The sequence below is a fragment of the Lonchura striata genome, chromosome 2 (genome assembly GCF_050655825.1).
Source record: "Lonchura striata isolate lonStrDom1 chromosome 2, ASM5065582v1, whole genome shotgun sequence".
Lineage (NCBI taxonomy): Eukaryota > Metazoa > Chordata > Aves > Passeriformes > Estrildidae > Lonchura > Lonchura striata.
The window spans coordinates 156,428,354-156,444,280 of record NC_140704.1 but is presented as its reverse complement, the minus strand read 5'-3'; the positions used below and the strand labels follow the sequence as shown (position 1 = coordinate 156,444,280).

Genomic DNA, 15,927 nt, shown 5'->3' with positions numbered 1-15,927 from the left:
GAGGTTCTTTAGGATTTCCTGAGATTTTTTGTGGTTTTTTGTTTTGTTTTTTTTTAATTTTCTGGGATTCTTTGGGATTTTTTGAGGGTTTTTTTTTTTGTTTGTTTGTTTTCTGGGTTTCTTTGTGATTTTATTTTGTTTTCTGAGGTCCTTTGTGATTTTTTTTTTTTTTTTTTGAGATTCTGAGAGATTTTTTGGTGGTTTTCTGAGGTTCTCTGTAATTTCTGGGGTTTTTTTGAGATTCTGAGAGATTTTTTTGTGGTTTTCTGGTTGTTTTCCAAGGTTCTTTGTGATTTTTGGCGGGTTTTTTTTTTTATGTTCTTTAGGATTTTTTGGAGCTCTTTTGAGGTTCTTTGTGATTTTTTGGGGATTTTTTTTTTTTAGATTCTTTGATTTTCTTGGGTTTTTTGAGATTGTGATTTTTTGGTGGTTTCTCGAGGTTCTTTGTGATTTTTTGGGGATTTTTTTAAGATTCTTTGATTTTCTTGGGTTTTTTGAGGTTGTGATTTTTTGGTGGTTTTTCGAGGTTCTTTGTGATTTTTTGGGGATTTTTTAAAGATTCTTTGATTTTCTTGGGTTTTTTGAGGTTCTTTGTGATTTTTTGGTGGTTTCTCGAGGTTCTTTGTGATTTTTTGGGGATTTTTTTTAGATTCTTTGATTTTCTTGGGTTTTTTGAGGTTGTGATTTTTTGGTGGTTTCTCGAGGTTCTTTGTGATTTTTTGGGGATTTTTTTTAAGATTCTTTGATTTTCTTGGGTTTTTCGAGGTTCTTTGTGATTTTTTGGGGATTTTTTTTTTAGATTCTTTGATTTTCTTGGGTTTTTTGAGGTTGTGATTTTTTGGTGGTTTCTCGAGGTTCTTTGTGATTTTTTGGGGATTTTTTTTTTTAGATTCTTTGATTTTCTTGGGTTTTTTGAGGTTCTTTGTGATTTCTTGGTGGTTTCTCGAGGTTCTTTGTGATTTTTTGGGGATTTTTTTAAGATTCTTTGATTTTCTTGGGTTTTTTGAGGTTCTTTGTGATTTTTTGGTGGTTTTTCGAGGTTCTTTGTGATTTTTTGGGGATTTTTTAAAGATTCTTTGATTTTCTTGGGTTTTTTGAGGTTGTGATTTTTTGGTGGTTTTTCGAGGTTCTTTGTGATTTTTTGGGGATTTTTTAAAGATTCTTTGATTTTCTTGGGTTTTTTGAGGTTGTGATTTTTTGGTGGTTTCTCGAGGTTCTTTGTGATTTTTTGGGGATTTTTTTTTTTAGATTCTTTGATTTTCTTGGGTTTTTTGAGGTTGTGATTTTTTTGGTGGTTTTTCGAGGTTCTTTGTGATTTTTTGGGGATTTTTTTTTTTTAGATTCTTTGATTTTCTTGGGTTTTTTGAGGTTGTGATTTTTTGGTGGTTTTTCGAGGTTCTTTGTGATTTTTTGGGGATTTTTTAAAGATTCTTTGATTTTCTTGGGTTTTTTGAGGTTCTTTGTGATTTCTTGGTGGTTTCTCGAGGTTCTTTGTGATTTTTTGGGGATTTTTTTAAGATTCTTTGATTTTCTTGGGTTTTTTGAGGTTCTTTGTGATTTCTTGGTGGTTTCTCGAGGTTCTTTGTGAATTTTTGGGGATTTTTTTTAAGATTCTTTGATTTTCTTGGGTTTTTTGAGGTTGTGATTTTTTGGTGGTTTCTCGAGGTTCTTTGTGATTTTTTGGGGATTTTTTTAAGATTCTTTGATTTTCTTGGGTTTTTTGAGGTTCTTTGTGATTTTTTGGGGATTTTTTTTTTAGATTCTTTGATTTTCTTGGGTTTTTTGAGGTTGTGATTTTTTGGTGGTTTTTCGAGGTTCTTTGTGATTTTTTGGGGATTTTTTTTAAGATTCTTTGATTTTCTTGGGTTTTTTGAGGTTCTTTGTGATTTTTTGGTGGTTTTTCGAGGTTCTTTGTGATTTTTTGGGGATTTTTTTTTTTAGATTCTTTGATTTTCTTGGGTTTTTTGAGGTTGTGATTTTTTGGTGGTTTCTCGAGGTTCTTTGTGATTTTTTGGGGATTTTTTTAAGATTCTTTGATTTTCTTGGGTTTTTTGAGGTTCTTTGTGATTTTTTGGTGGTTTTTCGAGGTTCTTTGTGATTTTTTGGGGATTTTTTAAAGATTCTTTGATTTTCTTGGGTTTTTTGAGGTTCTTTGTGATTTTTTGGTGGTTTTTCGAGGTTCTTTGTGATTTTTTGGGGATTTTTTAAAGATTCTTTGATTTTCTTGGGTTTTTTGAGGTTCTTTGTGATTTTTTGGTGGTTTTTCGAGGTTCTTTGTGATTTTTTGGGGATTTTTTAAAGATTCTTTGATTTTCTTGGGTTTTTTGAGGTTCTTTGTGATTTTTTGGTGGTTTTTCGAGGTTCTTTGTGATTTTTTGGGGATTTTTTAAAGATTCTTTGATTTTCTTGGGTTTTTTGAGGTTCTTTGTGATTTTTTGGTGGTTTTTCGAGGTTCTTTGTGATTTTTTGGGGGTGTTTTTTGGGTTGTCCCCCTACCTTGGCATCCTTGAAGCTGAGGAGCAGCGCGTCCCTCTTGGCTCCGGCCAGCTGGACACTGGCCATGGACATCACATTCCCAAAAAACGAGAACGAGGCCACCAGCTCCAGCTTCTCCCGCTGCCCTTTGCCCTCTGTGGGGAAAAAATTGGATTTTTTGGGGTTTTTTTTGAGCTTTTTTAGGGATTCCTCCAAGTTTTGTACCCCCCAAAATGAAGAATTTAAAAATTGGGGTGATTTTGTGAGTTGGGTTTTTTTTTTTTTTTTTGCTTGTTGATTTTTTTTAATTAATTCAAATAAATGTTTTTAGTTTTTAGTGTTAATTTTGAGTAAAATTGGGTAGAAATTCCATCAAAGGTGAGATCAGGGGTGAGGTTTTGGGTGTTTTCCTGAATTTGGGCTAACAGGGATAAGGTAAGGACTCCAAAAAATGCTTGGGAATGGGGAAAATTGTCACAAAAGGGGGGAAATCAGCCCAAAAATGGGAGGAAATCACCCAAAAAAGGAGAGAATTATCCAAAAAATGGAGGAAATCACCCAAAAAAGGAGGAAATCAGCCCAAAAATGGAAGGAAATCACCCAAAAAAGGAGAGAATTATCCAAAAAATGGAGGAAATCACCCAAAAAAGGAGGAAATCAGCCCAAAAATGGGAGGAAATCACCCAAAAAAGGAGAGAATTGTCAGAAAAAATGAGGAAATCGCCACAAAATTGGGAGTATTATCCAAAAAAATGAGAAAATCACAACAACAAAAAAAGGAGAATCATCCAAGAAAGGGAGTGAGTCACCCCCAAAAGAAGAGGAAATTACCCCAAAAATGGGATCAGCCCAAAAAATAGGAAAATCACCTCAAAAAGAGAAGAATTCACCTCAAAAAGGGAAGAATTCACCTCAAAAAAGGGGAGAATCACCCAAAAATGGGAGGAAATCACCCCAAATTTGGAGGATTATAAAAAAAATTAGGAAATCACCCCAAAAAAGGAGGGAATCATCCCAAAAAGTGAAAAATATCCAAACAAATGAGGAAATCACCCCAAAAAGGGGAAAATTATCCAAAAAAAAAAGGAAATCGCCCAAAAAATGAGAAAATTGTGAAAAAAAAGAGAAAATCACCCCAAAAAGGAATTATCCCAAAAAATGAGGTAATCACCCCAAAAAGGAGAGAATTATCCCAAAAAAAAGGAAATCACCCCAAAAATGGGAAAATCATCTAAAAAAATGAGGAAATCACCCCAAAAAGGGGAAAATTATTTAAAAAAAAGGAAATCACCCCAAAAAGGGTTAAAATTATTCCAAAAAATGGGAGGCAATCACTCCAAAAACAAGAGAATTATCCCAAAAACAAGGAAATCACCCCAAAAAGGGGGAAATTATCAAAAAAATTAGGAAATCACCCCAAAAAGGGGAAAATTATACCAGAAAGAGAGGAAATCACCCCAGAAAGGGGAAAATTATACAAAAAAAAAAAGAGGAAATCACCCCAAAAAGGCAGAAAATCCCCCCAAAATATCCAAATCCCCCCAAAATTCCCAAATCCCCCTAAAGGAGCTCACTCACCCCCATTCCTGTCTCCTTTTCCTGGAGCCTGTGAGGGAAAATGATGAAATCCCAAAAATTACCCCAAATTTGGGGATTTGGGAAAAAAAGAGGGAATTTGGGGGGGAAATTTGGGGGGAATTGGGGTAACTGGGGGGAAAATGGGGAAATTTGAGGGGAAATTGTGGGAAAATGGGGAAATTGGAGAAATTTGGGGAAACTGGGGGGGAAATTTGGGGGAAAATGGGGAAATTTGGGAGGAAAACTGGGGACGAAAATGGGGGGAAATTAGGGAGTACATGGGAGAATTTGGGGGGAAATTCGGGAAATTTGAGGGGGAAATTGGAGGGGAAAATTGGGCGAATTTAGGGGGAAATGGGGAAATTTGAGAAGGAAATTGGGGAGGAAAATGAGGGAAATTTGGGGGTAAATGGGGGGAATTTTGTGGGGTAAATGGGGGGAATTTGGGGGAATTTTGGGGGTAAATGGGGGGGAATTTGGGGGGACTTTTGGAGGGTAAATGGGGGAATTTTGGGGGGTTAAATGGGGGGAATTTTGGGGGAGTAAATGGGAATTTGGGGGGAAATTTGGGGGGTAAATGGGGGGGAATTTGGGGGGAATTTTGGAGGGTAAATGGGGGAATTTTGTGGGGTAAATGGGGGGAAATTTGGGGGAATTTTGGAGGGTAAATGGGGGAATTTTGGGGGGTTAAATGGGGGGAATTTTGGGGGGTTAAATGGGGAGAATTTGGGGGAAATATGGGGGGAATTTTGTGGGGTTAATTGAGGGGAATTTGGGGGGAATTTTGGGGGGTTAAATGGGGGAATTTGGGGGAATTTTGGGCGGTAAATGGGGGGAATTTTGTGGGGTAAATGGGGGGAAATTTGGGGGGTAAATGGGGGGGAATTTGGGGGGAATTTTGGAGGGTAAATGGGGGAATTTTGGGGGGTTAAATGGGGAGAATTTGGGGGAAATATGGGGGGAATTTTGGGGGGGTTAATTGAGGGGAATTTGGGGGGAATTTTGGGGAGTAAATTGGGGGAATTTTGGGGGGTTAAATGGGGGAATTTGGGGGGAATTTTGGGGGGTAAATGGGGGGAATTTGGGGGGAATTTTGGGGGGTAAATGTGGGGAATTTGGGGGAATTTTGGAGGGTAAATGGGGGAATTTTGGGGGGGTTAATGGGGGGAATTTTGGGGGAGTAAATGGGAATTTGGGGGGAATTTTGGGGGGGTAAATGGGGGAATTTTGGGGGGTTAAATGGGGGGAATTTTGGGGGGGTAAATGGGAATTTGGGGGGAATTCTGGGGGGTTAAATGGGGGAATTTGGTGGGGTAAATGGGGGGAATTTTGGGGGGAATATGGGGGGAATTTTGGGGGGTTAATTGAGGGGAATTTGGGGGGAATTTTGGGGGGTAAATTGGGGGAATTTTGGGGGTTAAATGGGGGAATTTGGGGGGAATTTTGGGGGGGAAATGGGGGGAATTTGGGGGGAATCTTGGCGGGTAAATGGGTGAATTTTGGGGGGTTAAATGGGAGGAATTTTGGGGGGGTAAATGGGAATTTGGGGGGAATTCTGGGGGGTTAAATGGGGGAATTTGGTGGGAAAATGGGCTGCTTGGCGGGGGGTGAGGTTTTTTGGGCGGATCAGTTTTGATTTTTGGGGCTGACCTCGGGCTCGTGGTTGAGGCGATAGACGAAGAGCTGCGAGGTGCCGGCCACCACCAGGTTCCGCTCGGCCGCCGAGAAGAAATGGCAGAAAAGGGAAAATTCCAGCCCCGTGGGGGGGTGGGTCTGCTTGTACACGGCGTACATGGCCCCCAAAAACCCCCAAAATCCCCCAAAATCCCGGGGGCACCTGGGGGGAGACAGGAGAAATCCGGCTGAGAAACGGGGACATCGGCAGCGGGGGGAAAAAAGGAAAGATTATCAGTGAAAAATGAAAAATTGGGGGAGGGAAAGGAAGAATTAGCACTGAAAAATGGAAAATTGGGATGAAAAAAGAGGAATTGGTGCTGAAAATGGGGGTGAAATAATGAAAGGTGGGGGGAAAGGAAGAATTATCAGTGAAAAATGGAAATTGGGGGGGGGAATGAAGAATTAGAACTCAAATAGGGAAATTGGGGGTGGAAATGGTGGTGAAATAAAGAAAGGTGGAGGAAAAGGGAAAAGTGGGGGGGAAAGGAAGAATGATCAGTGAAAAAGGGAAAATCAGGGGGGAAAAGGAAGAATTACCAGCGAAAAATGGAAATGTAGGGGGGAAAAGAAGAATTAGCATTGAAAGAGGGTAATCTGGGGGGGAAAAGGGAATTAGTGCTGAAAATGGGGGTGAAATAATGAAAGGTGGGGAAAACAATTATCAGTGAAAAAGGGAAATTGTGGGGGGAAAGAAGAAATGGGGCAAAAAATGGAAAATGAGTGAAAAGGGGGAAAATGGGGAGAAAAACGGAAAATGGGGGGGAAATGAAAGTTGGGGGAAAAAAGGGGAAAATGGGAAAAAAAAAGATCAGGGGAGAAAAGGGAGAATTGGGGGAAAAACAGGTGAATCAGGGAAAAAATGGGAATCATGGGGAAAAAAGGGGAAATCAGGGAAATTAGAGAATCATCACTAAAAATGGGAAAATTGGGATGAAAACCAAGAAAACAGAGGTGAAAAAGGTAAAGTCAGGGGGGAAAAGGAGAAATTGGAGGGAAAAAGGGAGAATTTGGAGGGAAAAGGGAGAATCAAGGTGAAAAAGGGAAATTTGGCTACAAAAATGAAAAATTGGGGGAAAGTGGGAAATTGGATGAAAAAAGGGGAAATTGGGGAGGAAAAGAGAGAAAATCAAGGGGAAAAGGGAAAATCGGGGGGGAAAGAAAGAATTGTCACTAAAAAGGGAAAACTAGGGTGAAAAAAGGGGAAGGAGTGGACAAATTGGGGGGAAAAGGGGGAAATTGTGGAGAAAAAAATAGAGTCACCACTTAAAATCTGGGTCAAGAAAGGAAAAATTGGGGGAAAACATCAGGAAATTATGCCTAAAAAAAAGTTATAAAAAATACTCAAGAAAAGGAAAGAAAGCACCCAAAGAAGGGAAGAATTGCCTCAAAAAAAGGAGCAATCACCCCAAAAAGTGGGGAAAAACAGGACCCCAAACCCCACAATCCCCTCCCCATGGACGCCCCCAAAGGACCCCCAGATCCCCTCAAACCTCCCCCCTCATTCCCCCATTTTCCCCTCACGGACCCCCCAAAACTCCCCTCAGACCTCTCAAGAGCCCCCCACAAAGGCCCCCCTCATCTCCCCTCACAGACCCCTCTAATTTCCCCTCAAAGCCCCTCAACCCCAATTATCCTTATGAACCCCAAAGAGCCCCCCAAATTTCCCCTCAGATCCCCCCAAAAATCTCCTCCCTCAGCCCTCCCAACTTCCCCTCACAGACCCCCCAAATTTCCCCTCAGACCCCTCACAGGATCCCCCCCATTTCCCCCCCATTTTCCTCTCACAGACCCCTTAAATTTCCCTTCAAGCCCCCCAAAGGACCCCTAAAATCTCCACCCTCAGCCCCATTTCCCCTCAGTGCCCTCCCAAATTTCCCCACAGATCCCCCCAAAATCTTTTCATTCAGCCCCCCCATTTCCCCTCACAGCACCCCCAAATTTCCCCTCACATCCCCTCCAAATCTCCTCCCTCAGCCCCCCCATTTCCCCCTCACAGACCCCCCAAATTTCCCCTCACATCCCCTCCAAATCTCCTCCCTCAGCCCCCCCATTTCCCCTCACAGCACCCCCAAATTTCCCCTCACATCCCCTCCAAATCTCCTCCCTCAGCCCCCCCATTTCCCCCTCACAGACCCCCCAAATTTCCCCTCAGACCCCTCACAGGATCCCCCCCATTTCCCCCCCATTTCCCCCTCACAGACCCCCCAAATTTCCCTTCAAGCCCCCCAAAGGACCCCTAAAATCTCCACCCTCAGCCCCATTTCCCCTCAGTGCCCCCCCAAATTTCCCCACAGATCCCCCCAAAATCTTTTCATTCAGCCCCCCCATTTCCCCTCACAGCACCCCCAAATTTCCCCTCACATCCCCTCCAAATCTCCTCCCTCAGCCCCCCCATTTCCCCTCACAGCACCCCCAAATTTCCCCTCACATCCCCTCCAAATCTCCTCCCTCAGCCCCCCCATTTCCCTTCACAAATTTCCCCTCAGACCCCTCACAGGACCCTCCAAACCTCCCCCCTCATTCCCCCTTATTTTCTCCTCATGGAGCCCCCCAAAATTCACCTCAGACCTCTCAAGACCCCCCCCCAATTTCCCCCTCACAGACCCCCTTAAATTTCCCCTCAGATTCCCCCCAATCCTCCCCCTCATTCCCCCCATTTTCCCCTCACAGATCCCTCCAATTTCCCCTCAGACCCCTCAAAGCTCTTCAACCCCAATTATCCTCTATGAACCCCAAAGAGCCCCCAAATTTCCCCTCAGAATCCCCCCTCAAACCTCCCCCCTCATTCCCCCCATTACTCCCAAATTTCCCCTCAGACCCTTCACAGAACCCCCCCAAACCTCCCCCAATTTTCCCCTCACGGACCCCCCAAAACTACTCCCCTCACACCTTTCAAGACCCCCCAGGGGATCCCTCCAGTTTTCCCCTCACAGATTCCGCAAATTCCCCCTCAGACCCCTCAAAGGACCTCCCCAAACCTCCCCCCTCAGTCCCCCCATTACTCCCAAAACTCCCCTCAGACATTTCAAGACCCCCCCCCAAGGGACCCCCCCGGTTTTCCCCTCACAGACCCCCCAAATTCCCCCTCAGACCCTTCACAGAACCCCCCCCCAAACCTCCCCACTCATTCCCCCCAGTTTTCCCTTCACGGACCCCCCAAATTTCCCCTCAGACCTTTCAAGACCCCCCCAAGGGACCCCCCCGGTTTTCCCCTCACAGACCCCCCAAATTCCCCCTCAGACCCTTCACAGAACCCCCCAAACCTCCCCCCTCATTCCCCCCATTACTATCAAAACTCCCCTCAGACATTTCAAGACCCCCCCCAAGGGACCCCCCCCGGTTTTCCCCTCACAGACCCCCAAATTCCCCCTCAGACCCTTCACAGAACCCCCCCAAACCTCCCCACTCATTCCCCCCAGTTTTCCCTTCACGGACCCCCCAAATTTCCCCTCAGACCTTTCAAGACCCCCCACAAAGGGACCCCCCCCGGTTTTCCCCTCACAGACCCCCCAAATTCCCCCTCAGACCCTTCACAGAACCCCCCAAACCTCCCCCCTCATTCCCCCCATTACTCCCAGAACTCCCCTCAGACATTTCAAGACCCCCCCCCAAGGGACCCCCCCGGTTTTCCCCTCACAGACCCCCCAAATTCCCCCTCAGACCCTTCACAGAACCCCCCAAACCTCCCCCCTCAGTCCCCCCATTACTATCAAAACTCCCCTCAGACATTTCAAGACCCTCCACAAGGGACCCCCCCGGTTTTCCCCTCACAGACCCCCCAAATTCCCCCTCAGACCCCTCAAAGGACCTCCCCAAACCTCCCCCCTCAGTCCCCCCATTACTATCAAAACTCCCCTCAGACATTTCAAGACCCTCCACAAGGGATCCCCCCGGTTTTCCCCTCACAGACCCCCCAAATTCCCCCTCAGACCCTTCACAGAACCCCCCCAAACCTCCCCCCTCAGTCCCCCCATTACTCCCAAAACTCCCCTCACACGCCTCAACCCCCCCATCTCCCTCCACCCTTCAGTCCCCCTCAAAACCCCCCAAAAACCCCCCAAAATCCCCCCGAACTGGCGCTTCTCCCTCACCGCTCCCACGCGGGCCCGTCCCGCTCCCGCCGCCGCCGAGATGCCGGAAGTGGCGCCGGAAGTGGCGCCGGAAGTGAGGCCGGAAGTGAGGCCGGAAGTGGCGCTGGGCGGCCCTGCCGGGGCCGCTCCGGCCGCTCCCGCGGCGGCCATAGAGACGCGCGGTCCTCCAGCGGGGCCGGGGCTCCCCCCGGGGACCCCCCGAACCCCCCTGCGGGGATCTGGGGGAAATCCGGGGGGATCTGGGGGTCCTGGGCACCCCCCAAAAGGGGCTGGAAGGAGCCCGGAGCCCCCAAAAGGGGCTGGACCCCATAGCCCACCATAAAAAGGGTCACACCCCATAGAGAGCCTAGAGCCCCCCAAAAAGTTCCCAGTCCATCCCAGTTCCTCCCAGTAAGCCCCCAGTCTATCCCACTTCATCCCAGTCCCTCCCAGTCCATCCCAGTACCCTCCAGTTCACTCCCAGTCTATCCCAGTCCATCCCAGTCCCTCCCAGTATATCCCAGTACCTCCCCAGTCCCTCCCAGTCCCTCCCAGTCCATCCCAGTACCCTCCCAGTCCATCCCAGTACCTCCCAGTATATCCCAGTCCATCCCAATCCATGCAGTACCCTTCAATCCCATCCCAGTTCCTCCCAGTCCCTCCCAGTAACCCCCCACTCCATCCCAGTCCCTTCCAATCCCTCCCAGTCCATCCCAGTCCCTTCCAGTCCATCCCAGTCCATCCCAGTCCATCCCAGTACCCTCCCAGTCCCTCCCAGTTCCCTCCCAGTCCCTCCCAGTAACCTCCCAGTCCATCCCAGTCCATCCCAGTCCCTCCCAGTCCCTCCCAGTTCCTCCCAGTAACCTCCCAGTCCCTCCCAGTTCCCCCCCAGTCCCTCCCAGTCCATCCCAGTCCATCCCAGTACCCTCCCAGTCCCTCCCAGTTCCATCCCAGTCCCTCCCAGTCCATCCCAGTCCCATCCCAGTCCCTCCCAGTTCCTCCCAGTCCCTCCCAGTAACCTCCCAGTCCATCCCAGTCCCTCCCAGTCCCTCCCAGTAACCTCCCAGTCCATCCCAGTCCCTCCCAGTCCCTCCCAGTCTCTCCCAAGCCCAAATCCAAGGCTCCAGCTCTATTTCCGCCTTTATTGCCCCACCCCTGGGGGGGTTGTGGGGGTGGTGTCCCAGGTGTGCCCAGGTGTGTCCACGTGTGTCCTCAGGTGTGTCCAGGTGTGGCCCAGGTGTGTCCCCAGGTGTGTCCAGGTGTGTCCCAGGTGTGCCCAGGTGTGTCCACGTGTGTCCTCAGGTGTGTCCAGGTGTGTCCCAGGTGTGTCCCCAGGTGTGCCCAGGTGTGTTCCAATTGTGTCCAGGTGTCTCCAGGTGTGTTTAAGTGTCTCCAGGTGTCTGGAGGTGTGTCCAGGTGTGTCCCAGGTGTGTCCCCAGGTGTGCCCAGGTGTGTTCCAATCGTCTCCAGGTATCTCCAGGTGTGTCCAGGTGTGTCCCAGGTGTGTCCAGGTGTGTTCCAATTGTCTCCAGGTGTGTCCAGGTGTCTCCAGGTCTCTCCAGGTGTGTCCAGGAGTGTCAAGTTGCGGTGCCAGGTGTGTCCAGGTGCGGTACCAGGTGCCGGGGGTGGTGCCAGGTGCGTCCAGGTGTGGTGTCAGGCGGGTCAGTGCTCGCTCTCCTGCTCGCCCAGGGCCAGCAGCAGCAGCAGCGCCCAGCCCCCGAGCAGCCCCGTGCTCTGCAGCGCCAGCAGCACCCATGGGCTCCCCGAGCGCACCGACAGCATGTGCGGCACCTGCGGGACACCTGGGTGTCACCTGGGTGCCACCTGAGACACCTGAGTGTCACCTGAGTGCCACCCGAGTGCCACCTGCCCCGCGCTCTGCAGCGCCAGCAGCACCCAGGGGTTCCCTGAGCGCACCGACAGCATGTGCGGCACCTGCGGGACACCTGGGTGTCACCTGGGTGCCACCTGAGACACCTGAGTGTCACCTGGGTGTCACCTGGGGACACCCAGGGGTACCTGGGGGACAGCTGCAGGTGTCCACAAGCACCTGAGGGACACCAGCTGCTCCTGATGTCCCCAGTGTCCCTCCTAATGTCCCTCACCAAGTGGCACAGTGCCACGTGCAGCAGGACACCCTAGCGTCCCCGATGTCCCCGATGTCCCCCCAATGTCCCCAGTGTCCCCAATGTCCCCAATGTCCCCAATGTCCCCAAGGTCCCCAATCCCCCCCAATGTCCCCGATGTCCCCAATGTCCCCCAATGTCCCCAATGTCCCCCCAATGTCCCCCAGTGTCCCCAGTGTCCCCAATGTCCCAGATGTCCCCAATGTCCCCCACTCACCATGCGGCACAGCGCCAGGTGCAGCAGGAAGCCCCAATGTCCCCAATGTCCCCAATGTCCCCAATGTCCCCAATGTCCCCAATGTCCCCCAATGTCCCCGATGTCCCCATGTCCCCAATGTCCCCAATGTCCCCAATGTCCCCGATGTCCCCAATGTCCCCAATGTCCCCAATGTTCCAGATGTCCCCAATGTCCCCGATGTCCCCATGTCCCCCACTCACCATGTGGCACAGTGCCAGGTGCAGCAGGAAGCCCCAATGTCCCCAATGTCCCCAATGTCCCCCCAATGTCCCCCCAATGTCCCCGATGTCCCCAATGTCCCCAATGTCCCCAATGTCCCCCCAATCCCCCCCAATGTCCCCGATGTCCCCAATGCCCCCAATGTCCCCAATGTCCCCAATGTCCCCCAATGTCCCCAGTGTCCCCCAATGTCCCCAATGTCCCCAATGTCCCCATGTCCCATGTCCCCCACTCACCATGTGGCACAGCGCCAGGTGCAGCAGGAAGCCCCCACCCACGGCCGCCAGCCAGGAGCGGGCAGCGGGGGCGGCCCCCAGGGCCAGCCCGGCCACCACCCCCGGCACCACGGGCAGCGCCGCGGCCGCCGCCAGGGCCACCAGCCAGCGGGTCCGCAGGCCGGACTGCGACAGCACCAGCGCGTCACCTGCGGGGACAGGGACACTGGGAGAGCGTCCCCAAACTGGGGACAGGGACACGGAGAGAGGGTCCCCAAACTGGGGACGGGGACACTGAGAGAGGGTCCCCAAGCTCGGGACAGGGACACTGAGAGTGTCCCCAAACTGGGGACGGGGACACTGAGAGAGTGTCCCCAAGCTCGGGACAGGGACATGGAGAGAGCGTCCCCAAACTGGGGACGGGGACACGGAGAGAGTGTCCCCAAACTCGGGACAGGGACGCGGAGAGAGGGTCCCCAAACTGGGGACAGGGACACTGAGAGTGTCCCCAAACTGGGGACAGGGACACGGAGAGCCCGACCCCAAACTGGGGACAGGGACACTGAGAGAGGGTCCCCAAACTGGGGACAGGGACACTGGGAGAGCGTCCCCAAACTGGGGACGGGGACGCTGAGAGAGTGTCCCCAAACTGGGGACAGGGACGCTGAGAGCATCCCCAAACTGGGGACGGGGACACTGAGAGAGGGTCCCCAAACTGGGGACGGGGACACTGAGAGAGCGTCCCCAAACTGGGGACAGGGACACTGAGAGAGGGTCCCCAAACTGGGGATGGGGACGCTGAGAGAGCGTCCCCAAACTGGGGACGGGGACACTGAGAGAGGGTCCCCAAACTGGGGACAGGGACACTGGGAGAGGGTCCCCAAACTCGGGACAGGGACACGGAGAGAGGGTCCCCAAACTCGGGACAGGGACACGGAGAGCCGGACCCCAAACCGGGGACAGGGACACTGAGAGTGTCCCCAAACCGGGGACAGGGACACTGAGAGCCCCCGAGCACCTCCAGGCTCCACCCCCTCTGCAGAGACCCCACCCCCTGCCCTTAGCCCCGCCCCATTTCCATAACCCCGGCCCCTGCCCTTAGCCACGCCCCATTTCCATAACGCCGCCCCTGCCCTTAGCCACTCCCCATTCCAATAGCCCCGCCCCTGCCCATTGCCCCGCCCCCTGTCGAGGCCCCGCCCCTGCCCATAACCCCGCCCCATTCCCATAGCCCCGCCCCCTGCCCATAGCCCCACCCCCTGCCCTTAGCCACGCCCCATTTCCATAACCCCGCCCCTGCCCTTTGCCCCGCCCCATTTCCATAACCCCGGCCCCTGCCCATAGCCCCGCCCCATTCCAATAGCCCCGCCCCTGCCCATTGCCCCGCCCCTCCCGAGGCCCCGCCCCATGTCCGAAGCCACGCCCATGCCCGAGGCCCCGCCCCTCCCGAGCCCCCGCCCCCCGGGCAGGCCCCGCCCCTTACTGAGCGCGCGCGGCAGCTCGTGCAGCGCCAGCCCCGCCCCCGCGGCCGCCCCCGCGCTCCCGGAGGCGGCGAAGGCGGAGCCGAGCGCGAGCCCGTCCGCCAGGCGGTGCACGGCGCCCCCTGCCGACAGCAACAGCGCCTGCGCGCGGCCCGCGCCTGCCGCACCGACCCGCACCGACACACGGACGGACGGACACGGGACAGACACGGGACGGACACACGGACACGGGACAGACCGGCACCGACACACGGACACGGGACAGACCGGCACCGACACACGGACACGGGACAGACCGGCACGGACACACGGACACACACGGGACAGACCGGCACGGACGGACGGACACGGGACGGACCGGCACCGACACACGGACACGGGACAGACCGGCACCGACACACGGACACGGGACAGACCGGCACCGACACACGGACACACACGGGACAGACCGGCACCGACACACGGACACGGGACAGACCGGGACGGACAGACAGACGGACACGGGACAGACCGGCACCGACACACGGACACGTGACAGACCGGCACCGACACACGGACAGACACGGGACAGACCGGCACCGACAGACGGACAGAGAGACAGGGGATAGACCGGCACGGACAGACGGACAGAGAGACAGGGGATAGACCGGGACAGACAGACAGACACGGGACAGACAGAGATACAGGGGATAGACCGGGACAGACAGACAGACACACAGACACGGGATAGACACGGGACGGACAGACGGACAGAGAGACAGGGGATAGACCGGGACGGACAGACAGACCGGGACAGACACAGGATAGACACGGGACAGACAGACAGACAGATAGAGAGACACCGGACAGACCGGGACAGACACAAGACAGACACGGGACAGACACGGGACAGACAGACAGACACGGGATAGACAAACAGACACGGGATACACCAGGACACACGGACACACACAGGACGGACAGACAGACACGGGACAGACAGGGGAGAGACAAGAGAGAGACAGGGGTCACCACAAGGCACCCATGGGTCCCTTGGAGACACCTGGGGTCACCTGGGGACACCCACGGGTCACTTGGGGTGACCCCCGTGTCCCCCCAATGTCCCCAATGTCCCCAATGTCCCCCAATGTCCCCAATGTCCCCCAATGTCCCCAGTGTCCCCCAATGTCCCCAATGTCCCCAATGTCCCCAATGTCCCCAGTGTCCCCCAATGTCCCCAATGTCCCCAATGTCCCCAATGTCCCCAATGTCCCCCAATGTCCCCCCAATGTCCCCCCAATGTCCCCAATGTCCCCAATGTCCCCAATGTCCCCAATGTCCCCCAATGTCCCCAATGTCCCCCAATGTCCCCCCAATGTCCCCCCAATGTCCCCAATGTCCCCCCAATGTCCCCCAATGTCCCCCCAATGTCCCCAATGTCCCCCCAATGTCCCCCCTCTGTCCCGCGCGCTCCGGGGGTCCCGGGAGCGCCCCCAGGTGGCGCCCGGCGCCGCGGGCCCGCGCCCGGCCCAGTGGCCTAATGGACAAGGCATCAGCCTCCGGAGCTGGGGATTGTGGGTTCGAGTCCCACCTGGGTCGGCAGCGCCGCCTTTTTCCGGGGGACTCCGAGGGGGCGGCTCTGGGGGATTTGAGTTTTGGAGGAAAAATTGAGGGGGGATTTGAGGAGTTTTGGGGGAAAATTTGGGGGAATTTGAAGAGTTTTGGGGAGATTTTGTGGAGTTTTGAGGGAAAATTGGGGGGTGGAATTTGAGGAGTTTTGGGGCAAAAAATTTGGGGGAGTGTGAAGAGTTTTGGGAGAATTTGTGGAGTTTTGGGGGGGAAATTGGAAGGATTTCAGGAGTTTTGGGG

The 15,927-nt window shown here is 52.4% G+C and overlaps 1 protein-coding gene and 1 non-coding gene across 9 annotated transcripts in view; one reads left to right on the top strand and one right to left on the bottom strand.

Moving 5' to 3' along the window:
* CPSF1 (cleavage and polyadenylation specific factor 1) overlaps positions 1-10,623 on the bottom strand; it is a 69,794-nt gene extending 59,171 nt beyond the window's left edge. For 3 of the 8 annotated variants that reach the window (XM_085572715.1, XM_085572716.1, XM_085572714.1), the window contains exons 1-4: positions 9,822-10,596; positions 5,704-5,890; positions 4,054-4,081; positions 2,497-2,630 (exon numbers count right to left, since the gene is read on the bottom strand). In XM_085572715.1, coding sequence (XP_085428841.1) covers positions 2,497-2,630; positions 4,054-4,081; positions 5,704-5,890; positions 9,822-10,141 — 669 coding nt within the window. In that variant the 5' untranslated portion in view covers positions 10,142-10,596. Of the gene's footprint in view, positions 1-2,496; positions 2,631-4,053; positions 4,082-5,703; positions 5,891-9,821 lie in introns of all 8 variants that reach the window. The other 5 variants (XR_014953177.1, XR_014953176.1, XM_085572720.1 and 2 more) reach the window with 5 other exon arrangements.
* Positions 10,624-15,584: 4,961 nt separating this feature from the next.
* Positions 15,585-15,657, top strand: TRNAR-CCG (transfer RNA arginine (anticodon CCG)). The gene has a single exon. It is a non-coding gene; the product is annotated as a tRNA-Arg (tRNA).
* The last annotated feature ends 270 nt before the right edge of the window (positions 15,658-15,927 follow it).